The sequence below is a fragment of the Gadus macrocephalus genome, chromosome 3 (assembly GCF_031168955.1).
Source record: "Gadus macrocephalus chromosome 3, ASM3116895v1".
In the NCBI taxonomy this organism is placed as follows: domain Eukaryota; kingdom Metazoa; phylum Chordata; class Actinopteri; order Gadiformes; family Gadidae; genus Gadus; species Gadus macrocephalus.
Genome location: NC_082384.1, coordinates 26,112,658 through 26,138,463, shown reverse-complemented (window position 1 = coordinate 26,138,463; position 25,806 = coordinate 26,112,658). Strand labels below are relative to the sequence as shown.

The following is a 25,806-nucleotide window of genomic DNA, read 5'->3' as shown; positions in this document are numbered from 1 at the left end:
AAACGAGCCTTTAATAATTTTCTCTGTCTCTTTATCGTTATAATTGCACGAAAATCATTCACATGCAACAAACGTTACAAAACCAAATACAGTTCAAGCTGTGGTTTATTGATCACAAATCCAACTTTAATAGTCGTATATTTGCAGAACCACAGTGAGGAGTAACTCAGTCACAGTGATGGTAACGGCGTTTAACATAATACAGAATCATAGCACAGTCATATGATCTTTAATTATTTGAATATGAAAGAAAATGTGGGATCAGAAGACTGGAAAGATGATTATATAATGGTACTATGTTCGTATTGATATACACTGATAACCATAACAGTAGTGTGCAGCAGGCTGATGGCGTCATTCAGGGGTTCATATGGTGATGGTTGATGAGTCACCTCTCAGCTCTTCCCCATCATCTTCAGGAGCAGCTTCGGGAGCAAACACAACATAACCACCGCTTATCATCCAATATCTTACATATATCCAATCTAGATGAGCAAGTCACCACGTTAAAAAGTGTGACCAGAAACCACCTCAACCATGAACTAATGCATACATATAACACACACACCTTTCATGCATAGCATTAGAACAACAAAAAAACTGTTCTATTAGATAGCTTCAACTAATGTAAAACATACCAGTCCCCTTATAAGTTATAAGTAACAAAGGACTGCTATGGGAGAAAATGAGGTTTAAAGGAGCTATGAGTCACATCTTGCCCTCATGTTTGAGACCAGTAGGGTGAACGGAAGGCCCTGTTCCAAGGGAACACCATGTCTCATTATGACACCTCCTGATGGCCCCTCATCTCATGATTACATTTACATTCAGGGCATTTTGCTGACGTACTTATCCAACGCCACTTACAACCATTCATACACACATTCACACACCGATGGCGGGGTCAACCACGCAAGGCGACAGCCAGCTCGTCAGGAGCTAACGGGGGCAGATAAGAACCACCAACGCTGAACTGGAACAACACCTTTCATTCAGGCACGCAGTGACCCTCTACGTTCATACGATTCCAGAGGTTCAGGGGATCAAACTAGCAACCTTCCAGTGACCAGTCAACCTGCTCCACCTCCTGAGCTATTCAATGACCTCAGTCAGTTCACGTTCATGTTAAGGTAAACTAAGCATTGTTCCAATTTAATCTCTGCCTTCATTCATTTACTTCATGGTTAAAGGAGACAGTATCTGTCCCGTTTGAAGCAAAGTTCAACGAAGGCCAACAACCTGAATAACATCAGTCTGTCACTCATTACATCGTTTGTCGATCCTGAGATGAATCCCGGTTACTGAGCTGACGGTAAAAAGGCCCCTAGAGCCATAATCCATAAACATCTGTCTATCTAGTTTGGTTTTGAGCAGGGACAAATACATTGTACATTGTTGCATATAAAATATAAAATAGATGCCCTCCATACAGGTTTCCAGTCAAGACTACACTTTAAATACAGGACACATAAGGACAACGTGTGTGCGTGCGTGTGTGTGTGTAAGGGTCAATGTTCAGAGGCTTCATTCAGGTTAAACCATTGATTCACTAGTGTGTTTAAACCACTGAGCTACGTCAATGTTTGGATGTCTGGTGGTAATGTGTTCCACAGTATGGGGCCCATTGCTGTGAAGGAAGATTTTGTCCGAAAGTCTTTTTTTTCGTTTCTCTGTTCTGCAATTCATGCTGCTTGCATCCCTAGTTCTAATTCTACTGTTTTGCTTATTTACACATTGGCCAGGTATTTCTGGAGCAAGGTTGTTCACACACTTAAAAATACGTTTTAAGAATGAAAAGCTTAAGAAGTTTACAAATCCAGGTGGGGGGCTTTATGACGTCCGCAGGGGAGGGAGGACCCCCTGTTGTCTCCCTCCCGTAACCTTCACTGACTTCAAGGTTAAAGTTAACTAGTTAATATACAGTCAGAGTCAGACCCTGAATGGATCCCACGTCACCCAGTGGTTGTCAATTGTTTGAATGCAAGCTGCTGTTCAGTAGATTGTCGTTGTGCTGTGTGTCATATGTCATATCTTTCTTTTATTTAATATACATGGCTCATCTCATAAGCACATGTGGTTTATTGTGTCTGTGTTAAATAGCTTTACTGCCCTACATATGATATTACTGTCATGTTTAAGATTTATTTACATCCTTTACACTGTAATGTACTGAGAACTCAGGGAAGGACAATAAGTTGTTTAGTAAATGGGTGATCGGGATGGGGTGCACCAAGGGTCAGAGTTCAGGCCCGATGCATAGAGGGCTGTGATAGGTCAGTGCATGTGGGGGGAATCCACTCTGTGTGGGAATAGAACCTGATGCCTGATGCCAGCTCAGGAGTTCTTCGTCAAACCAACTCAAGGTGATAATAAAGTCTTTATCTTTCAGACCTCGTCCTTCTCGACCGCTAGTGTTTTGTTGACGAGTTAACAGGTTTTTATCCACAAGTGAAGATATACATTTGCAATGTCATTATTAGGCCTGATTACATTAGCCGAGTCATCGTTACTGTTTACACAGCCTAATCCTTCAATCAATAGCTAAATAACAGTTGAACACCATGTAAACGGCGTGGTCTACCTGTGTCAGTTGGTACTGCCCATCTACCATTCGCTCAATGATGTCGAAGTGGTCGGTGTTCGGCACATCCTCCAGAACGACATCCAGTCCTACTTCCTTCAAATCCTATTAAAGACAAAAATATAAGTAACGATATGATAATAACCGTGGTTGGTCAGAAGACATCAACCAATCACAGCTGTTGACATTGAAAAAGAAGGTACAAAGAATTGTAAACCGACTAAATTTATTTAGCGCGTTCCTAACCAGTGGCCGCTCAAAGCGCTTTCCAATACTGTCGCACATGACCCCCCCCCCCCACAGAAGAGAGGTGAAAATAGTCTCGACGTGCCTTGTAGTATTCCTCCGACTGGCTGCGGAAGGCGGGCGAGTCGTGCTCCGCGAGCGCCACCGCGACGCGGCAGTGGGGGGCGGAGCGGGCAGCCTCAGGAACCAGCCTCATGGGGCTGTTCCTCAGGGCCACCTCCCTAGAGGCCCGGGGAGACACACGTCACCGTCTGGGAGGACTGGCAGACACACACAACTCGATTGTTCCAACCTGAGCCCCAAAGCAGGAGTGATTGATCGGCGCCTCTACGTACTGAGTCATCTTCAGCGGGTCGTTGGTCTTGGTGGACAGGAGGGGCAGGAGGTCGTATATCCCGCTGACCAGGAGGGCGCCTGCAGGGGGACAGCAAGGACCAGGGGGTCCAGAGTGTGGATGAGATGAAGCTCGTATCACACAACTCTAATCTCAGAAGCGTATTCTGAAGGCTGGGTTAGGCAGTCTCTCCGAGCCCAGGTCAGGCTGACTGAGTCTGGGTCTGTGTGAGGCTGCACACCTGTGTTGTGGATCACAATGGATCACCTGCTCTGAGTGGCTCACCTGCTCTGAGTGGATCAGCTGCTCTAAGTGGACCCCAGTGGATCCCCTGCTCTGAGTGGATCCCCTGCTCTGAGTGGATCCCAGTGGATCCCCTGCTCTGAGTGGATCCCAGTGGATCCCCTGCTCTGAGTGGATCCCAGTGGATCCCCTGCTCTGGGTGGATCACCTGCTCTGAGTGGACCCCAGTGGATCCCCTGCTCTGAGTGGACCCCAGTGGATCCCCTGCTCTGAGTGTAACACCTGCTCTGAGTGGATCACCTGCTCTGAGTGGATCACCTGCTCTGAGTGGATCCCAGTGGATCCCCTGCTCTGAGTGGATCCCAGTGGATCCCCTGCTCTGAGTGGACCCCAGTGGATCCCCTGCTCTGAGTGGACCCCAGTGGATCCCCTGCTCTGAGTGTAACACCTGCTCTGAGTGGATCCCAGTGGATCCCCTGCTCTGAGTGGACCCCAGTGGATCCCCTGCTCTGAGTGTAACACCTGCTCTGAGTGGATCCCAGTGGATCCCCTGCTCTGAGTGGATCCCAGTGGATCCCCTGCTCTGAGTGGACCTCAGTGGATCCCCTGCTCTGAGTGGACCTCAGTGGATCCCCTGCTCTGAGTGGACCTCAGTGGATCCCCTGCTCTGAGTGGATCCCAGTGGATCCCCTGCTCTGAGTGGACCTCAGTGGATCCCCTGCTCTGAGTGTAACACCTGCTCTGAGTGGACCTCAGTGGATCCCCTGCTCTGAGTGGATCCCAGTGGATCCCAGTGCAGCCCACTCATGTCTCCTCTAGTATAGACCCTCCCTCTCACCAGTGATCTTCGGTGTGACGCTGTACTGGGACCAGTCGGTGGACAGCACCATGGCAGCCAGGTGAGCTCCAGCTGAATGTCCAACGAGGTAGAGGCTGCTGTGGGGAGGAGCAGAGTGTCAGAGTCCCGCTCAGCATCCCACCAGAGACTGAGGCAGGAGCAGCACGGGACGGAGAGGTCAAACAGAAGACATAAAGATGGTGTACCTGATGTGAGAATACTGCTGCAAGACCGACACCACACTCCTCCGGACCTGGGACACCATCAGGTCCATGTTCCCTACAAGCCACGAGCCAGTTATAGATCCCCATCGGCAGCATAGTCATATTCTACCCGAAGGGCGTTGAGCAGACACTATAATCCAAAACGACTTACAATAGGTACATTTGTCAGAAGGTAAACAACAATATATCTCTGTGGGTAGGGTACAATAAGGATGTTCATAGAAAACAAGTGGCAAGCACTAACCATCACTAGGTTAACCCATTCTCCGTACACAACACAGATAGCTGGATAAGATGCTACATAATGCTAATAATACATACATTATACATACATAATACTATTTTTAAGTGCCAGGACGGACAAAATACAATAAGTGCTTATATTAAGTGCCAGGACGTACAACATACATTCTGTTGTGTATATATTATGTGTGTATACATTGTGTTACACAAACATTTCTACTGCTAGTTAAAATGGGGACCCACCTTTTGGGGCGATATCGTAGTCAACGGCGACCGTGACGACTCCGTTCTGAAGCATGGGGATGGCCATGAACCCAGACTCCTCCTTGCTGCACACAAGAACACAATGAGTGCCAGACCCCAGACCCCCCTCCCATCAGACCCCCAGACCCCTGGAGCACCTGACCCCCCCCCCCCCGATCAGAGTGGACCGGGTTGGAGTGTACCTGAGGAACTGCCAGTACCCTCCATGGATGTAGATCACCAGAGACACGTCTAGGATGGTAGAAAGTATGGCATTCAGAGGTAGTCCTTAGAACAGCTCAATCACTCACACGCACGCACGCACGCACGCACGCACGCACGCACGCACGCACGCACGCACGCACACACGCACGCACGCACGCACGCACGCACGCACGCACGCACGCACACAAACAGAAACACAAACTTACAGACTTAAAGACTTAAAGAGTAACAGTAACACGCACACACAAACACACACACACGCACAAGCACAAGCACAAGCACAAGCACAAGCACACACACACACACACACACACACACACACACACACACACACACACACACACACACACACACACACACACACAGAGACACAGACTTACAGACTTAAAGAGTAATTGTAACACGCACACACAAACACCGCCCCCCTACCCAGAGAGCTGTCCTTGGGGATGTAGACGTCCAGCTTCTCTCCGTCTCCCTCTCCGTACGGCACGTTGAGGAGGGTCTGGGCCAGCTCCCGGGCTCGGAGCGTCCCTGAGGACACACCCCCACGGCCGGAGCCTGGTGAACACCCCCCCACAGGGCCAGAGCACCCTGCCCCCCCACAGGTCCACGACCCCCCCCCCCCCACAGGGCCAGAGCACCCTGCCCCCCCACAGGTCCAGAGCACCCTGCCCCCCCACAGGGCCAGAGCACCCTGCCCCCCCACAGGTCCAGAGCACCCTGCCCCCCCACAGGTCCACGACCCCCCCCCCCCCCCCGACAGGTCCACGCCCGCTGGGCTCCACCACCACCACCACCACCCACACCACCACCACCCTCTGGGCTCATGAACACCCACCTCCCGTCAGCGCGGTGACGTGGGCCGTGACCACGGCCTCCGCAGACAGACGGTGGGACCACTGGCTGGGGGAGTACTGCCGCTGCAGCTCCTGGAGACCAGAACCCGAGTTACTCTGTTACACCTTACTGTACACGTACAGAATCAGAATCACCTTTATTACATCAGGACACAAGAGGGCTGAAGACCCCGAGCCATCGAAACGTTGCCTGTGTGTTAATAGATCCTTCCAGAGCATTGAAACCGTGTGAAGACCCTCCTTTCTCTTACACAAACAGTAGTAATACTCTTAGGCTTGGTTCCAACAATACAAGATAGAGTAAATAACAGTAAAAATAGAAATATGTCTAATAATAAGTAACAATAGGTAGAAGAAGGTTGAATGTAGTGCAAAAATGCTGCGCAGATTACAGAAATATGTATTTGACTGATCTGAGTGACAGTGTGTTGACCTCCATGTCTTCTCATATCAAAGTGATCAGTGATTAAGGAGCGGTCAGGAAGACTACTCACACCGTTCTCCATATCCCTCCAGTGGCTCATCTTGGACATGGCCTCTTCTCCCCCGTCCGTGAACTGCAGGTAGACCAGTGGGGTAGATATCAGACCAGCGGGGTAGATATCAGACCAGTGGGGTAGATATCAGACCAGCGGGGTAGATATCAGACCAGTGGGGTAGATATCAGACCAGCGGGGTAGATATCAGACCAGCGGGGTAGATATCAGACCAGTGGGGTAGATATCAGACCAGCGGGGTAGATAACAGGCCAGCGGGGTAGATATCAGACCAGCGGGGTAGATATCAGACCAGTGGACCACGACGCATGTCTGCAGCGGAGGTTCAGATCCACTGTTTGAGTTTCCTAAAGTATGGTCTAAAGTCTGTCGAGAAAAGGTCACACACACACACACACACACACACACACACACACACACACACACACACACACACACACACACACACACACACACACACACACACACACACACACACACACACACACACACACACACACACACACACACACACACACACACACACACACACACACACACACGCGCACAGTTGGCCAATTGTACGCCGACTTCTGTTTACGTCCATTTCTTTCTAAAGCGCTCATTGGTTGAGCCTGTCACATGTACAGATGACTACCCACCTGTCAAAGCCCCAGCGGTCGCCGGGAGAAGACCCTGCCCGGTGGCGTTTGCCTGGCTACAGCAAAGCAGTTTCCGGCGTTCTTTCTAATGTGTACGCAAGACAACCTTCCCGAAGCTAGAGGAATAAGAACATGACAATAACAACCACGACGAGGAGAAAATACGGGAGTTTCGACCAATGTTTTGGTCCCTCCCTCGCTATATCGAAGGTCCCTCCCTCTCTCGTAGTCCCTCCCTTTATCGAAGGTCCCTTCCGCGCCGCGTCGCCAGGGGGCGCTGACGCACCGCTGGGCCGTGATGACGTGACGTCAGAACCACCAGGAGAAGGGGCGGTATTTAAAGGCGGAGCGCGCGGGTCTTTCAAAGCAGAATCAGAAAAGCACATAGTAGAAAATTGTAGCAGGAAAAGCAAGTAGTTAAAAAAAAAACGAATTCTTTCCCGTGATATTTTATTAGTTCGGATAACCATGGACTGTCTGGACGTTCCGAAGATTCTCCCGAACTCCCCTAACAGGGCCCGGGGTCAGATCCAGGTAAATAACGTATTTAGGCCCCGTAAAGACGTCATTATCATTGTGTTATTATCGTGTGGTTTAACAGTAGAAGGCGTCAGCATGTTATTGAAAGACATTAACGTGTTCGTGTCTGCGTTGATGTCTGCAGGTCATCTTTGGACCGATGTTCTCTGGCAAAAGGTAACGATTTATTCAATCAAATCGCATATTGTGCTAAACGCTGAGGTTATATATGATGTGCATTCCGTAATAACAGCGTGAGAAGGTGGTGTATAGTGTATATATACTTTAAAATATATATATATTTAAATACAATGTTTTAAATCTACTATAATAGGACTGACAGCAAGGCGCGGTTGGATCCCGCCAAATCCGCCTTGTTGCCAGTGAAGCTCCGCCCCCACGGCGCTGTGAAGCTTGTGGCGGTTTCTTCTCCTGTGTTTAGAGCTTTATAAAGATAAGATATCTATTCGACTCCCTGTGTTGACAGCTCTATGAAGTTAGATCTCTTCTCCTCTGTCTGTGTTGAGAGCTTCATGAAGTAAGATCTCTCTTCTCCTGTCTGATTAGAGCTTCATAAAGAAGGGGCTCTTCTGTCTGTGCTTGGAGCTTCATGAAGTTAGAGCTCTATTCCCCTCCGTCTTTGTGTAGAGCTTCATAAAGTTAGATCTCTTCTCCTCTATGTGTTTAGAGCTAACTGTTTCTGATCCTGTTCCTGCAGCACAGAGTTGATGAGGAGGGTTCGTCGTTTCCAGATCGCTCAGTACAAGTGTCTGGTGATCAAATACGCCAAAGACACCCGCTACTCCGAAGAGGGAGTGGCAACGCATGACCAGTAAGGACTCTCGAGTCGGTTGTGTGTGTGCTTGCAAAGTTAAACACAATACACGTGTGTGTGTGTGTGTCCTTGAGGTAATCAGTTTCCTGTTCTCTCTCTAGATGCACTATGACGGCCGTCCCAGCGACCCGATTGGCTGATGTGTTCCCGCTCACGAAGGACATATGCGTGATCGGAATAGATGAAGGACAGTTCGTAAGTTTCTCCCGATCCGATGACTGACGGCGCTCTCCTCGTTTTCTTTTACTATCATTTCTTTATTGAGTAAAGCGTCCTGTTTGCGGGCGGCATGAGGCTCAGGAGGCAGAGCGGGTCGGCTGGTAACCAGAAGGTCGCCGGTTCGATCCCCGGCTCCTCCTAGCTGAGTGTCGAGGTGTCCCTGAGCGAGACGCCTCCCCCTGACTGCTCCTGACCAGCTGGCTGTCGCCCTGCGGGGCTGACTCCGCCGTCGGGGTGGGAATGTGTGATGAATGTGTGAATGTGAGGCAGTGTTGTTAAGTGCCTTGAGCGGCCGCTGGTTACAGAGCGCTGTTTTAACGCGACCCGTTCCCCGTTTGGTTCCAGTTCCCCGACACGGTGGAGTTCTGCGAGGCGATGGCCAACCTGGGGAAGACGGTGATCGTGGCGGCGCTGGACGGGACCTTCCAGAGGAAGGTGAGTTTCCTGTGTGTGTGTGTGTGTGTTGTTTTGTGCGTCATGCTGAGGTCTGTTGTTTTGTGCGTCTGTCCCCTCATGCTGGGGTTGGGCGTTCATGTGTCCCAGCCCTTCGGGAACATTGTGTGTGTGTGTGTGTGTCATGCTGAGTTGTGTGTGTGTGTTGTGCGTCCTGCTTCATTGTGCGTTCCCGTCCCCCAGCCCTTCGGGAACATCCTGGGCCTGGTGCCGCTGGCGGAGAGCGTGGTGAAGCTCAACGCCGTCTGCATGCAGTGCTACAAGGAGGCGGCCTACACCAAGAGGCTGGGGGAGGAGCAGGAGGTGAGGGGTCCCTGGGGGCCGCAGGGGGCAACACTCCCAGAGGGGGTCCCAGAGAGTCTCACGATCGCTAGGTTAACCCGTCTGGCTAGCCATCCCCGTATACAACGGGGATGGCTAGACGCTACACGATGCCAAGTTTTAGGAGCAAGTTTACCATTAACCAGGAGGTACAAGTTTACCATTAACCAGGAGGTACAAGTTTACCATTAACCAGGAGGTACAAGTTTACCATTAACCAGGAGGTACAAGTTTACCATTAACCAGGAGGTACAAGTTTACCATTAACCAGGAGGTACAAGTTTACCATTAACCAGGAGGTACAAGTTTACCATTAACCAGGAGGTACACGTTTACCATTAACCAGGAGGTACAAGTTTACCATTAACCAGGAGGTACACGTTTACCATTAACCAGGAGGTACACGTTTACCATTAACCAGGAGGTACACGTTTACCATTAACCAGGAGGTACAAGTTTACCATTAACCAGGAGGTACAAGTTTACCATTAACCAGGAGGTACAAGTTTACCATTAACCAGGAGGTACAAGTTTACCATTAACCAGGAGGTACAAGTTTACCATTAACCAGGAGGTACAAGTTTACCATTAACCAGGAGGTACAAGTTTACCATTAACCAGGAGGTACACGTTTACCATTAACCAGGAGGTACAAGTTTACCATTAACCAGGAGGTACAAGTTTACCATTAACCAGGAGGTACAAGTTTACCATTAACCAGGAGGTACAAGTTTACCATTAACCAGGAGGTACAAGTTTACCATTAACCAGGAGGTACAAGTTTACCATTAACCAGGAGGTACAAGTTTACCATTAACCAGGAGGTACACGTTTACCATTAACCAGGAGGTACACGTTTACCATTAACCAGGAGGTACACGTTTACCATTAACCAGGAGGTACAAGTTTACCATTAACCAGGAGGTACAAGTTTACCATTAACCAGGAGGTACACGTTTACCATTAACCAGGAGGTACAAGTTTACATTAACCAGGAGGTACAAGTTTACCATTAACCAGGAGGTACAAGTTTACCATTAACCAGGAGGTACAAGTTTACCATTAACCAGGAGGTACAAGTTTACCATTAACCAGGAGGTACAAGTTTACCATTAACCAGGAGGTACAAGTTTACCATTAACCAGGAGGTACAAGTTTACCATTAACCAGGAGGTACAAGTTTACCATTAACCAGGAGGTACAAGTTTACCATTAACCAGGAGGTACACGTTTACCATTAACCAGGAGGTACAAGTTTACCATTAACCAGGAGGTACAAGTTTACCATTAACCAGGAGGTACAAGTTTACCATTAACCAGGAGGTACAAGTTTACCATTAACCAGGAGGTACACGTTTACCATTAACCAGGAGGTACAAGTTTACCATTAACCAGGAGGTACAAGTTTACCATTAACCAGGAGGTACAAGTTTACCATTAACCAGGAGGTACACGTTTACCATTAACCAGGAGGTACACGTTTACCATTAACCAGGAGGTACAAGTTTACCATTAACCAGGAGGTACAAGTTTACCATTAACCAGGAGGTACACGTTTACCATTAACCAGGAGGTACAAGTTTACATTAACCAGGAGGTACAAGTTTACCATTAACCAGGAGGTACAAGTTTACCATTAACCAGGAGGTACAAGTTTACCATTAACCAGGAGGTACAAGTTTACCATTAACCAGGAGGTACAAGTTTACCATTAACCAGGAGGTACAAGTTTACCATTAACCAGGAGGTACAAGTTTACCATTAACCAGGAGGTACACGTTTACCATTAACCAGGAGGTACAAGTTTACATTAACCAGGAGGTACAAGTTTACCATTAACCAGGAGGTACAAGTTTACCATTAACCAGGAGGTACACGTTTACCATTAACCAGGAGGTACAAGTTTACCATTAACCAGGAGGTACACGTTTACCATTAACCAGGAGGTACAAGTTTACCATTAACCAGGAGGTACACGTTTACCATTAACCAGGAGGTACACGTTTACCATTAACCAGGAGGTACAAGTTTACCATTAACCAGGAGGTACACGTTTACCATTAACCAGGAGGTACAAGTTTACCATTAACCAGGAGGTACACGTTTACCATTAACCAGGAGGTACACGTTTACCATTAACCAGGAGGTACAAGTTTACCATTAACCAGGAGGTACAAGTTTACCATTAACCAGGAGGTACACGTTTACCATTAACCAGGAGGTACAAGTTTACCATTAACCAGGAGGTACAAGTTTACCATTAACCAGGAGGTACAAGTTTACCATTAACCAGGAGGTACAAGTTTACCATTAACCAGGAGGTACACGTTTACCATTAACCAGGAGGTACAAGTTTACCATTAACCAGGAGGTACACGTTTACCATTAACCAGGAGGTACAAGTTTACCATTAACCAGGAGGTACACGTTTACCATTAACCAGGAGGTACTTGGTGGGTTTATGTCAGAAGTTATACCTTTCAATCCATCCACTTGTATTAGTAGTTTGTCTTTTGATAATATGCTGACTGCTATATATCATAATGCTATTTATATAATATCATTAATGTAATTCCAATGCGGCCCAGGTGGAGGTGATCGGGGGGGCGGACATGTACCAGTCGGCCTGTAGGAAGTGCTACGGGGGTCTGATGGGCAAGGAGAACGCCCCTCCCTCGCTGAGGGACGAGACCCCCAGCCCCCAGGAGACGGGGGTCGGCCGCCCGCTGGAGGCCTGCGTCCCCCGGAAGCTCTTCTCAGCGCTGCAGCTCTGACGGCCGTGTGTGTGTGTGTGTGTGTGTGTGTGTGTGTGGCCCTCCACTGAAGGTCTGTGTGATCCTGTCGCACGGTTTTAATGTAATTGACATGTACAATTAAATTATTTTCTAGAGCAACATGTGTGAACTCGTTCCTTATAGCGTCAGATTCTACGCTCTGGCTGAAGTTGTGTTCTGTTTTCCTCGTTCCTGCAGAAACCTGTTTGGACTAAGTTTCTTTAACAGCTAGTTCGACCGGTTATCATAGCCGAGTGTCGAGGTGTCCCTGAGCGAGACGCCTCACCCTGACTGCTCCCGACGAGCTGGTTACTTAGTTACACCGCAGTCGGTGTGTGAGTGGTAGACAATATTGTAAAGCGCTTTGAGTGGCCGCCGGTTAGTGATGTCTATTTACAATTTAGCGCATCAACTTCTCAGCAAACAAACATTCTTCTTGATAACCTTTTCTTTTGACGTCACCCTTACCAAAACCAGTTACCCGTTGAAGCTCACCTAGGCTATGCATTATGATGAACCAGAACATGTGCTCTAGCTTCGGTGTTGATGGTCAGTTCAACACCGACATTACGCTTCTACCGAAGGGCCTCTGAGCAAAGCCTGAACAGGAGAGTTTGATTCTGAAATAACTTCAGTAAAGTGTCTGCTTCATAATATGGAGAGATGTGCCCTGCATGCAACATTTGTAAATCAGACTGACAAACCCAGAGAAAAGGTATATTAATCAGTGACAAATCCAGAGAAAACATCTGTAAATCAGTGACAAATCCAGAGAAAACTGTCAATCGGAGTGTTGCTTATGGAGGCAGTGAAAGGCTGTATTGATGACTGATTAGTACATTGCCATGCACGCTGATACAAAGCAATGTGGTTCTCAAAAGACTTAAAAGTGAAAAGACAAAAACAATAATGAAAAGAAAATACTGCCTTTCAAACATTTAATATTATGAGACTTTTTCACTATTGACAAGGACATTTTGAAGCGAGGCGGGGTGAGTGACAGGCTGTCAAATGAATTGCACTCTGGGAAAAGAGAGTGTAATTAGTGGTTCACTCAAACATGGATAGTCTTCTGTAGAATCATCAATAAATAAACAAACCCACGTTAATGTTACGCTGTCTCTGTGCTCACAGTATGTGAAGGTGAAGCAGACATTTTAAACGACAAATACCGGGAAAGACATACAAACGGCGAGTTGGCTGATATGAAGCGGCGAGCGTTCTGGGAAGGAGACGGCGCTGGGTTCCAGGTCCCGGGAACAGGGAGACCCTTCTGGAGGGCTGTCCTCCGTATCGTAGCTCCCCGTACCTCCAGGTGCGGAGAACCAGAGGCCATAAGTCTGTTTCTTTAGCCCACGGTCAGCAGCCCTCAGGCCCTCGTATCACTGAGGTACGGTAGATATAAAACATAATATAATATCTCTTATCTGATCCCGGCTGAGCTTTGACCCTCGGACCACAACGCCTCCAGTCCCAGTGACGTAGCTCAGTGACGTCGCGTACCTCGGTGACGTAGCTCCGTGTCGTAGCGTACCTTGTGACGTAGCTCAGTGACGTAGTTCAATGACGTCGCTCGGTGGCGTAGCTCAGTGACGTAGCGTACCTCGGTGACGTAGCTTTGTGACGTAGCGTACCTCGGTGACGTAGCGTACCTCGGTGACGTAGCTCAGTGACGTAGTTCAGTGACGTAGCTCGTGACGTAGCATGGTGACGTAGCTTGGTGACGTAGCTCAGTGACGTAGTTCAGTGACGTAGCTCGTGACGTAGCATGGTGACGTAGCTCAGTGACGTAGCTCGGTGACAGAGCTCCGTGACGTAGCTCTGTGGAGTAGCTCAGTGACGTAGCTCGGTGACGTTGCTCGATGACGTAGCTCGGTGATGTAGCTCAGCGCAGACGCTCTGTCCAGAGGAGTGGATCCTCCACCTCCACAGAGGGGGGGGTCTTCCCACGCCCCCACCCCCCCCTCGGTATCCTAGTAGGGGGGGGGCTGGTAGGCCCCGCCCCCCTGTGGCTGGGCTCCGGCCGTGAAGAGGGTCTGCTGGTAGGGGTCGCCCCCCCCCCCGCTGGGGAAGCCGGGGTAGGTGGTGGGGTGGTAGGCACTGTGGGAGTAGGAGGTGGGGGCGTAGGGGGTGGTGACGTAGGCGGTGGGGGCCGCCGCCGGGGGCTCCATGCTGGTCGGCACGGCGACGCCGTCCATGCCGTGGCGATAGCGGCTGAGAGCGAAGTAGGTCAGGATGGCCTGAGGGGGGGGGGGGGGGGGGGGCAAGACCATCAGGGAGGGTTCACAGTTCAGAGGTCACCTAGACTCTGCATAGCTCCCGCCCACACCCCTCCCACACACTTATTGTGTGTTGCACGTCTTGGCAGTTAATAACACCACCTATCATTGTGCAGCGTCTTACCCTGGCTATCTCTGTTGTCTATGGGGAGTGGGTTAACCTAGTGATGGTTAGTGCTTGGCACTTGGTTCTATGAACATCCTAACTGTACCCGTAGGGATATATTGTTGTTTCTCTTCTTCTGACAAATGTACTTATTGTAAGTCAGCATAACAACATGATGGTATTTAGGAAAAGGAAAGCTAATCAATAAGCGTATCAGATCCCCCCCTGAGGTCAGTAGCAGCGTGCGCTGTGACTGGGTGTCATGTGGCGACCTTGGCTACTATGTAAGGCGCTATATATATATATATATATATATATATATATATATATTTAAAGTTGTTATTATTATTATTAATATGAGACGGGGTGCAGTGTAGGTCCTCCTCACCCAGGTGGCGCTAGAGAAGAAGGAGAAGGCGACGGCGGCGCGGGCGGCGTCCTCCGGGATCCCACGGACGTCGCTGGTCTGACCCCACAGGCTGGCCAGCAGGCAGAAACAGACGAACCACAGGAAGGACCACACGCCTGGCGCACACACACGCACAAACACACACACGCACACACACACACACACAGACACCCGTCATAACACACACACGCACAAACACACACACGCACACACACACACACACACACAGGCACGAACAAAGAGACCCTTCATTAGACACATGCTTGGTTTCATGGATAACATTGACAACATGTATGCATTTTGATAAAATAGTCTGTTATTTGTGCTTAAATAGAGGTAATAAAGAAATCAATACTGACAGAATACAAAACAGAATTTGGCACTTGGTAAGCCACATGAATAACCTCCTCTAACTTATTAATCATCCATACGACCGGTTATGTTGAACAAGAGGCAAACGGTTTCTCAGACGGGAACTAACCCGAGGGTCATGTCTCCAGGGCTCACTGAGAACAGGTTAACCTATCAACTGTTAGCGCTTGACACTATGAACATCCTTACTGTACCGACAGAGATATAGTGTTGTTCCTTCTGACAATATGAGTGAAGTAAGTGAATGACGAGTGTTAATGTAGGTTTCATTTCTCATTATCCCATCAGGATAATGGGATACGATACACACCCAGTGTCACACACAATTTGTCAACGCACAAATCAACCGTTCCACATTCCTTCCCCTAAACCCCTTTCCCACTGGACTCCCAGCTGCCCTATTAGCCTCAGCCAATCACGTCGCTCCCACCAGGAATGGCTCCTGCTAATTGGCAGCAGCACATAGTTAAGCGTTGAGAGACGCATTCCAGCTGAGCGAGAAGCACAATGAGGCTCAGTCCCCCCCCCCCCCCCCCGCTCACCGGAGAAGCCCAGGTCGGCCATGACGGCGTATCTGCGCCGGCGGGCGTCGCTGATGGCGGGCAGCGCCACGTCCAGCAGCAGGAAGCCGCTGCTGCCCAGGAAGGCCAGGACCCCCACCCCCACGGCGTAGCGGCAGGCGGAGCCGTCCCCGTTGAACACGCACTCGGCCTCGGGCCGGTCCCGCGGGTTCACCCAGCCCTCCGCCGTCACCGTGCCGAACACCACGATGGAGAAGATCTGGGGGGGGGGGGGGGGAGGTCAAAGGTCAGAGGGGTTAGGGTCACACTGATGCGACTCACAACCATTCATCACACATTCACACACCGACGGCGGAGTCAGCCACGCAGGGCGACGGCCAGCTGGTCAGGAGCGGTCAGGGTGAGGCGTCTCGCTCAGGGACACCTCCACAGGGGATCGAACTAGCAACCTTCCGATTACCAGCCGACCCGCTGTGCCTCCTGAGCCCCAGAAGATGGTGGATGGGAGTTCCATGTTGGAATATCTACTTTGAATTGTTTCCGATGTGATTTTCGGTTTTCGGTGAAAAGTTGCACAGCATTCTGCAGGTAGCAGTGTGGATACCGGACGTTTAGATTGGATACGGAGCTGCCATCTTAACATGAAGGCTCTCACTATATTCAAAAATAGGGTTAGGATTCCTTTATTTGAATACAACTTGACAACAACCCAAACCAACAGAAACCCTGAACAAGTATTTGGCCAACAGTTGTTTCTGCTGAACTGCAGTTAGTCCTATTTGTGCAAATCAGCTCCCACCTTGTCCTCTGTTTGCTAGTACTGCTCCTGAAGTCAACACACTGTGCCCTGAGGCCGTATTCAGACCACAGTATGTAGCTGTCCTCTGCCCCCCCCCCCCCCCAACCCCCACCCCCCAACCACGCGCCTCACTCTACAGCTGCCGACCATGTGACACAACAGACATTTCCCACCTCTCAACAACATTCAGTCGCCAAGAGTGAAAAACATATCCCCTTGAATGTTGCTCGAGAGTACCTTCGGTACGTTTCATCTTCACCTGCTCTGGAAACCTCTCAAAGCTTTGGTGACTCTGTAAATGGACTGGACTAATAGGACTAAGTCCTACCTAGGAATACCTAGGACTAACTAGGACTAAGTCCTACCTAGGAATACTTAGGAATACCTAGGACTAACTAGGACTAACTAGGACTAAGTCCTACCTAGGAATACCTAGGACTAACTAGGACTAACTAGGACTAAGTCCTACCTAGGAATACCTAGGACTAACTAGGACTAACTAGGACTAAGTCCTACCTAGAATACCTAGGAGTAACTAGGTCCTCCACGCCTCCAGGTTAATGACCAAAGTCCCTTTGTAATCATCTCGGAGGAGGGCTGGAGGGAGGGGGAGGGGGGAGGGGGAGGGAGGGAGGGAGGGAGGGAGGGGGGAGCTGGTTTATGGTGCGTTAACAGATAAGGGGGGGGGGGGGTAAGGAGCAGGTGCACCCTGAGGGAGGGGCCTCACCAGGGGTCTGCGGGTCCGGGGGAGGGGGGGAGCGGAGGAAGAGGGGGGGGGCAGAATGACGATATCAGGAGAAAGTTAGAGAAAGGTTAGGGTTAAGGGTGCATTAATGATTTCCTAGAAGCACGTAATCGAGAAGTGAATCAGTTCGGAGCAGGGTCTATTTTGAACTGGGTCGAGGAGTATCACACAAACTGATCTTTCTGGAGACACGGTGAGGCAACGTATCAGTCCACGTGTAGAGAGAGAGCGAGGGAGAGAGAGAGAGAGAGAGAGAGAGAGAGAGAGAGAGAGAGAGAGAGAGAGAGAGAGAGAGAGAGAGAGAGAGAGAGAGAGAGAGAGAGAATGAGAGAGAGAGAGAGAGAGAGAGAGAGAGAGAGAGAGAGAGAGAGAGAGAGGGAGAGAGGAAAGAGAGACAGAGAGAGAGAGAGAGAGAGAGGAGAGAGAGACAGAGAGAGAGAGGGAGAGAGAGAGTTTCTCAAGGAGTCCGGTGTATAATTACATGTTTACTACCAACATGCTCTCCCTCCATACAGTAGCGTCAATTGGTTAAGATCTCAAACTCTTTCTCAGATGTAGGGCATACCTTCCAACCCCTCCCGATGGCCCTATGACCCTGTTTGTGTTTCTCTGAAGGTTTGAATCCCATTTTCTGTTGACTGCACCACTGGTACTGGATAGACATAGCCTACAGTGTATAGTGCGTTGCTTGGTGGTGTTATTCTGATTTAATGAATCCATAAAGTTGGACAGACTTTAACAAAAGAATATTAAACCAGCTCTCCGATGGAGCAGAGAACCGTTGGTGAAGGACAATGAATGAATGAGCCTATTGTCTGTGGACCACAGCGACACAGCGACACAGCCACACAGAGAGACAGAGCAACAGAGTCACAGCCTTCCCCTTCAGTCCCGGTCAGTCCTGGTCAATCCTGATCAGTCCCGCTCCCAGTCAGTGCTCTTCCCAGTCAGTCCCGGTTAGCCCCAGTCCCTGTCCCAGTCCTGGTCCCGGTCAGTCCCGGTCAGTCCCGGTCAGTCCAGGTCAGTCCCGGTCAGTCCAGGTCAGTCCCGGTCAGTCCCGGTCAGTCCCGGTCAGTCCGTGCGGTCTAAACCCCGGAGCGAGGCGCGCTTTTGCACCTGCCGCCTCTAACACTCCACTCCTCCCGAGACTGATCCCGGTCCAGTTTCGCCACACCACCACACACCGACTCACGGCTCTGTAAGATCTGGACCTTTGAGTACGGGAAGTTTCCGACCACTCACCCAACTGAAGAACCGTACGATGGTCTGCGGCTGCCGGGCAAATTTCTGCAGGTCAAAGCCTCCTCCGGGTAGCTGCGCCCCGATCGCCCCCGTCCCGCCCGTCTCCTCCATGCTGTCCCGACTCCTTCACCAGATCCGAGGAGGTCACAAGGTCCAAAGATCACAAGGAGCGCATCGGTGGGGGGCTCCTTCTGCAGCCGACCAAGAGACAGATAACCCGGACACCCTGGAAGACCAGGTCACCCTGGAGACAGAAGACCAGGTCACCCTGGAGACAGAAGACCAGGTCACCCTGGCGACAGAAGACCAGGTCACCCTGGAGACAGAAGAGCAGGTCACCCTGGCGACAGAAGACCAGGTCACCCTGGAGACAGAAGACCAGGTCACCCTGGAGACAGAAGAGCGAACACCTTGGAGACAGAAGACCGGACACCTTGGAGACAGAATACCAAACACCCGGGCTGGAGACCGTAGACTGAACAACCTGCTACTGTGTTGCGCTGTTGGTGAATCTCCTCCCACTTGGGAGCGGCGTGTGGCTCAGGAGGCAGAGCGGGTGGGCTGACCTGCAGACCTGCTGTTACCTCATGGCCCCAGCAGGGAGCAGCAGATCTGCTGTTACCTTAGATTACCAGCAGGGGGCGGCAGACCTGCTGTTACTTCATGGTCCCAGCAGGGAGCAGCGGACCTGCTGTTACCTTAGGATACCATCAGGGGGCAGCAGCGGACCGCCAGGGGGCCAGAGTCTGACGCAGAATTTGATGTAGGCTAGTCGGTGGTAGAGGGTGACATGCGCCCTGCCCTTCATGGGATCACAGAATAATCCGTGTTACCTCATGGTCCCAGCAGGGAGCAGCGGACCTGCTGTTACCTTAGGATACCATCAGGGGGCAGCAGCGGACCGCCAGGGGGCCAGAGTCTGACGCAGAATTTGATGTAGTCGGTGGTAGAGGGTGACATGCGCCCTGCCCTGCATGGGATCACAGAATAATCCGAACGTCGATGCTAAACCTTAAACCTCGAGAAATTCTCCACTTTAATGCTGTTTAAGTCTTACGTTTCCAATAGGCTACTTCTAGTTGAATCAAATCAAATCAAACTTTATTTATAGAGTGCCTTTCGTGAAAATTGCAACCCTACAACACAATGACAATCAACATAAATAATAACCAAAATAAATTCAACCGATTTAAGATATCGCCGAACTAAATAGATATGTTTTAAGGTTTCTTATGTATGCCTCAAACAGCAGACTGCGATAAAATCACGCAAAAACCAAAACATCTCAAAGTTTCTGCTCAGTCCCTCGAAAGGTGGACGATATGTAGGCCTGGTATTGCGACACACAGATCCAGTCCTACATCTGAAAAATAGAAACATGCTCTCAGATGATTTCTGCTGACTCATCATCAGCACTGCGCCAAAACGGACAGTCCCATCCTTCCAAGAACCTGTAGCACCGTTGAACCCTAAAACCAGTATACCAGTATATACCAGCACACATCGGATCTTAAGGAAAGTCCGATCCTCATACAACCAGAACTAATCGAAACATTTCAAATCATTTGGATCGATCGGTGCGTAATTACGCAGGAGCACGTCTGTTTCCAGTGGAGACGTCCCAGCCTGGATGCATTACGCATGACGGCGCCCGCTCCCTATATAAAGGAGGCGCTCCCACCGCACTGCTCTTTCATTCAACACGCACCATGAGCTACGGAGCCGACCTCTACTCCTCCTCCTCCTACCGGAAGATCTTCGGGGACTCTCCCCGTTACTCCTCCTCTCCATCGAGGATGAGCGGCCATGCGTCCTCCGGTAACCGCAGCAGCGGGGGTTACCGGTCCCAGTCCGCCTCCCGCAGCGGCGGGTCCAGCTTGGGTGGTGCGTACACCAAGCGCTCCGGGAGCCGCAACTACTCCTCCATGCAGGTGGACCACGGCGGCTTCGACCTGACGCAGAGCAGCGCGCTCAACAACGAGTTCAAGATCATCCGCACCAACGAGAAGGAGCAGATGCAGGGACTGAACGACCGCTTCGCCATGTTCATCGACAAGGTGCGCACCCTGGAGCAGCAGAACCGGGTTCTGGAGGCCGAGCTGGGGGCCCTGAGGGGCCGGCAGACGGAGCCGTCGCGCCTGGCGGAGCTGTACCAGCAGGAGATCCGGGAGCTGCGCTCCCAGCTGGAGGAGGTGAACGCGGAGAAGAGCCAGACGCTGATCGAGAGGGATAACATCGAGGAGGAGCTGATGAAGCTCCGGGGGAAGTATGAGGAGGAGTTCCGCATGAGGGAGGAGGCGGAGGCCACGCTGAAGGCCTTCAAGAAGGACGTGGACGATGCGACCATGGTGCGCCTCGACCTGGAAAAGAAGGTGGAGTCGCTCCTGGACGAGATCAACTTCTTGAGGAAGGTGCACGAGGAAGAGGTGGCGGAGCTGATGGATCTCCTCCAGGCGGCGCAGGTGTCCGTGGAGATGGAGGAGGTGTCCAAGGTTCCCGACCTGACGTCGGCGCTGAAGGAGATCCGAGGACAGTACGAGTCCATGGCCTCCAAGAACCTGCAGTCCGCGGAGGAGTGGTACAAGTCCAAGTTCACCGACCTGTCGGAGCAAGCGGGCCGCAGCCAGGAGACCATCCGGGCCAGCCGCGAGGAGCTCAACGAGTACCGGAGACAGATGCAGTCCAAGACGATCGAGATCGAGAGCCTGCGGGGAACCAACGAGTCCCTGGACCGCCAGCTGCGGGAGATGGAGGACCGGCACAACGCGGAGATCGCGAACTACCAGGTGGGTGTTCTTTAGAGGGGGCAGAGCGGGTCGGATGGTGACAGGGAGGTTGCTGGTTCGATCCCTGCCACTTCTTCCGACTTCACCCCAACTGCCGCTGACGAGCTGGCTGTCGCATGTCGCATTGTTGACACCGCCGTCCGTGTGTGAATGTGTGCATGAAAGGGTGAATGTTTGTGTGTATGGATGGGTGAATATCTGGGTGAATGGCTGAATGTGTCTGCATGGGTGAACGTGTGTATGAATGGGTGAATGTGAGGCAATATTGTAAAGTGCTTTGAGTGGCCACTGGTTCGAAAAGGGCTGTATAAATGCAGTCCATCTACCGTTTAAGAGGAGAGCACACTTTGGGGGGGTTGGGGTCTCCAAGGCTCTCTGTGGCGCTGAACTGAGGCGCACAAGCGCACAACGGCTGTGCCAACGCCCTGCGCACCCTGAGGCGACGTCTCTCTCTGATCCTAAACACAGAGGGGACACCGGGTCGGGACCTGACTGCGGCAATACTTTTATTTTATCTTATTTATTTATTCTATTTTAATTGTAAAAAATGTTTTTACAATTTAAAAAAATTCTCTCACACGCACACATGCACACACACACACACACACACACACACACACACACACACACACACACACACACACACACACACACACACACACACACTCTCACACACACACACACACACACACACACACATGCACTCGCACAACCACACGCGCACACACACACACAAACAGTTTTTTTTTATTATACATTTTTATCCTTCTGTTTTGTATGGCCATTTATCCTCTGATAAAAAGTCACGGGCGACATCATAATAATAATAATAATAATTTATAGGATTTATAAAGTGCTTTTTTGGAGGCCACTCAAAGATACTTTACATCAAAGAGAATACATATAGAAAAGAAAAACAAGAAAACTAAATACAGAAAAATTCAAAATGAGGTTTGGAATAGAAAAAAATGATATATATATATTTATTAATTGTTATATATTTGACTGTGTGCGTTTAGGATGGCATGGCTCAGCTGGAGAACGACCTGAGGAACACGAAGGGCGAGATGGCTCGTCACCTCAGGGAGTACCAGGACCTCCTGAACGTCAAGATGGCCCTGGACATCGAGATCGCAGCCTACAGGTACGACTCTCTGTGACCACGACGCACACACACACGCACGCACGCACGCACGCACGCACGCACGCACGCACGCACACACAGACACACACAGCCTGCGGGCCATGGACCCACGAGGCCTTCTGTTGGGACTCATGATTCAGATCGAGGGTACATTTCTTACCGTTTACATTCAGGGCGTTTAGTAGACGCTTTTATCCAAAGCGATTTACAATAAGTACATTAGTCGGAAGTAAGAGAAACAACAATATATTGCTTGGGTACAGTAAGGATGTTCATAGAACCAAGCGCCAAGCACTAACCATCACTAGGTTAACCCATTCCCCGCGTACAACAGCGATAGGAGAAGATGCTTCACATTGCTTAGTTCTGTTTTTAAAGATGGTGAACACACAATAAGTGCGTACATTACAATTATAATTAAAGATTTGACACCTCTTAAACCATGACCCGTCTCCCTTCTCTCCCCCCTTCCTGTCTCCCCTCTCCCCCCCCCTCTCCCCCCTCCCTGTCTACCCTCTCCCCCCCCCTCTCCCCCCCCTGTCTACCCTCTCCCCCCCTCTCCCCCCCCTGTCTCCCCTCTCCCCCTGTCTCCCCTCCCCCCCCCCCCTCCCTGTAGGAAGCTGCTGGAGGGCGAGGAGACCCGCCTGACCTCGGGGGTCAGCTACTCCACCCCCAGCCTGGGGGGCGGCGGCCAGAGCTACGGCTTCACCTCCCGCATGTACCACGGCGCGGGCGGGGGGGAGAAGGCCCCCTCCGACGGCCCCCAGCCGCAGAGCAAGGCCGGGGGGGGCAAGGCCCTCCAGCACGAGGTCTACGAGGAGGCGGTGGTCTCCACCAAGAAGGTGGAGAAGCAGCAGGACTCCAGCAACGACGTGCCCCCCAACACCAAGAACTAGGACCCCCCCCGAAACAAACACACGACCGGGTCACCCCCTCTAGTCACCCCTAGTTACTATCACCCCTAGTTACTAGTCACCCGTCCCTCTGGGGGTTTCAAACCGGGCCGACTTTGGGTCTGCAGGCTGCGTGTGGTGGAGGGTGGAGGAGTGAGACAGTGGGGTGGAGGTGGAGAGTGAGACGGTGGGGTGGAGGTGGAGAGTGAGACGGTCCTGTTGGTGGAGAGGTGGAGCTCAGAGAAGCGTGTAGAGCGTAGCAGATGTACGTCATCCTTCTATCTACCGCTCCCCTTTCTCTCTCCTTCTATCTCTCTCTCTCCCTCTCTCCCTCTCCCTGTCTCTCTCTCACTCCCTCTCTCTCTCTCTCCCTCTCTCCCTCTCCATCCCTCTCCCTCCCTCTCTCCCTCTCCATCTCTCTCCCCTATCAAACGGTGTTTGATGATACAATGTCAAACACATTTCTCACTTTAGATGTGGAGTTAGTGAGTACAAAAGCACGGCTTGGGGTTTCTCAGTGAGATATTCTCAAAGGATTGGTATGCAGCCGTACTTATCATCATGCCATAAACACATTCATCTAATTACTCAAAAGGAAAATACGATAACCACTGGCTATTGGATATTCACAAGAAATAAATAAGAAAGAAATTGAGTTGTGTTGCATAAACGCAATTATCGGTAACATATATCACTCCAAGAACCGAAACATAATTAAACAAGTTGGCTGAAATCATCGTCAGTTGTTATCGCCGCAGCCTGCGGACCTAACACCGCATGACACCAGCATGCAGGGCCTCCGTCAGCACCACCCGAGTCTGGTTATGAACCTCATCCAGCCTCCATCAGCACCACCTCAGTCTAGTGATGAACCTCATCCAGCCTCCATCAGCACCACCTCAGTCTAGTGATGAACCTCATCCAGCCTCCATCTACACCACCCGAGTCTAGAGAACTAGTGAGTCTAGTGATGGTACTCACCTGCATGGTTCCTGTCTAGCTCCTGTTTACAAGGCAACAGTTCATTAGTTGTTAGTCCTCCGTCGTCATGGTGATAACCTCGACGGGGCCGTGGCTCCGAGCCATTCCACTCTTCTCCCCGTTAGCTCGAAGCTCAGCCCCTCAATGTCCTACACTAAAGATGTAGGACAGTAGGAGCATGTTAGCCTGTGGGCTCGGCCTTTGTCTTATCCTATTAGTCGTGACGTAGATGTACTCGTAAGACACTCGATATCGGAACTGATTTAGTACTCGTTTAGGAAAACCTCTTTGTTGTGAGTAGTGATCAAGGGTGATCAAGAGAAAAATAATAGAAACGGCGATGAGGTCTTACATGTTGAGGTCGGTCAGCTCAACCAATCAGTCAGTTGGAGGCTGCGTTGTAAAGTAGGTCTGAGTGAATATACTACCACTACTACTATCTACTCACTCTGTATCCATAGTCTCTGAGACCTTCAGCCCGAACCACTGAAGTCTGAACCACTTCAGACCGACCACTGAGAGGGGAGTTAGAATTATAAAACAAGGCAACCAAAAGCACACGCATCTAATGACCAAGCACATGCACACACATCTAATGACCAAGCACATGCACACACATCTAATGGCCAAGCAAACTTATCTTATGACCAAGCACACGCACATCTAATGACCAAGCACATACTCATCTAATGACCAAGCACATACATTGAAACGATTGCACTTGTTTCTCTACACCTGAACCATGACTGCAGATGTCTGTTGTAGGGTCACCCTGTTGTCCCCAGAGATCCTCCTCCGACCAGAGACCTGTCGGCTCCCCGTCCGCACACTGCTGGTCTGAGCACGCCTCGCTTGCTTACTGTCAGCCGAGGCTGTGTGCGCGTGTGTGTGTTTGTGTGTGTGCATGTGTGTGACTGTGTGTCTAACTATACGTGTGCCACCACAGGGTAATGGATGACTGTAGAACAAAATCCTGTGAGTTGTTTCACTCGAGCCCTGTATCTTAGTACTGTAGTTAGTGTGTGAGTGTATGTGTAAGGGTTACATCAGGGCTTATGATACCTGGGTGTGATCTGCTAAGATGTGCTAAGGGTAGATCTGGAAATCTGCCCTTAGTTTCCTAGACAGTTAAGGGGCGACCGATACTGCAGACGTGTGAGGAGTACTCAATAGGAGCAAGGAAGCAGCATTATGTCTGTCTGTCTGCATCTCTACAACTTCCACTGGAAACTA

General features: G+C 50.5%; 4 protein-coding genes across 7 annotated transcripts in view; 2 read left to right on the top strand and 2 right to left on the bottom strand.

Annotated features, from left to right (window-relative positions):
* Positions 1-87: 87 nt before the first annotated feature.
* afmid (arylformamidase) lies at positions 88-7,315 on the bottom strand. Of its 4 annotated transcripts, none has more exons than XM_060048267.1 (12): positions 7,176-7,315; positions 6,532-6,900; positions 6,019-6,109; positions 5,607-5,711; positions 5,156-5,204; positions 4,953-5,038; positions 4,449-4,521; positions 4,243-4,340; positions 3,163-3,241; positions 2,913-3,048; positions 2,582-2,686; positions 88-425 (listed from the first exon to the last, which is right to left on the bottom strand). In XM_060048267.1, exons 2-12 carry the CDS (start codon positions 6,568-6,570, stop codon positions 396-398), a joined length of 891 nt encoding a protein of 296 aa, XP_059904250.1. In that variant the 5' UTR covers positions 6,571-6,900; positions 7,176-7,315; the 3' UTR covers positions 88-395. The 4 variants fall into 4 exon arrangements, with proteins under 4 accessions (XP_059904250.1, XP_059904252.1, XP_059904253.1 ...); XM_060048269.1 differs by having other exon boundaries at positions 6,532-6,846; XM_060048270.1 differs by lacking the exon at positions 5,156-5,204 and having other exon boundaries at positions 6,534-6,900.
* Positions 7,316-7,545: 230 nt separating this feature from the next.
* On the top strand, positions 7,546-12,416 carry tk1 (thymidine kinase 1, soluble). The gene is made up of 7 exons (XM_060048273.1): positions 7,546-7,709; positions 7,840-7,871; positions 8,413-8,526; positions 8,631-8,724; positions 9,094-9,183; positions 9,385-9,504; positions 12,111-12,416. Exons 1-7 carry the CDS (start codon positions 7,644-7,646, stop codon positions 12,294-12,296), a joined length of 702 nt encoding a protein of 233 aa, XP_059904256.1. The 5' UTR covers positions 7,546-7,643; the 3' UTR covers positions 12,297-12,416.
* A 1,579-nt stretch (positions 12,417-13,995) lies between these two features.
* syngr2b (synaptogyrin 2b) lies at positions 13,996-19,055 on the bottom strand. Its single transcript, XM_060048271.1, has 4 exons — positions 18,770-19,055; positions 16,005-16,242; positions 15,070-15,206; positions 13,996-14,536 (listed from the first exon to the last, which is right to left on the bottom strand). Exons 1-4 carry the CDS (start codon positions 18,878-18,880, stop codon positions 14,270-14,272), a joined length of 753 nt encoding a protein of 250 aa, XP_059904254.1. The 5' UTR covers positions 18,881-19,055; the 3' UTR covers positions 13,996-14,269.
* Positions 19,056-20,446: 1,391 nt separating this feature from the next.
* The window catches only part of LOC132453615 (alpha-internexin-like), a 5,687-nt gene continuing 327 nt past the window's right edge, over positions 20,447-25,806 (top strand). Inside the window, exons 1-3 of the mRNA XM_060046583.1 lie at positions 20,447-21,555; positions 22,575-22,699; positions 23,316-25,806. The exon at positions 23,316-25,806 is cut by the window's right edge and continues 327 nt beyond it. Coding sequence (XP_059902566.1) covers positions 20,479-21,555; positions 22,575-22,699; positions 23,316-23,595 — 1,482 coding nt within the window. The 5' untranslated portion in view covers positions 20,447-20,478 and the 3' untranslated portion in view covers positions 23,596-25,806. The remainder of the gene's footprint in view (positions 21,556-22,574; positions 22,700-23,315) is intronic.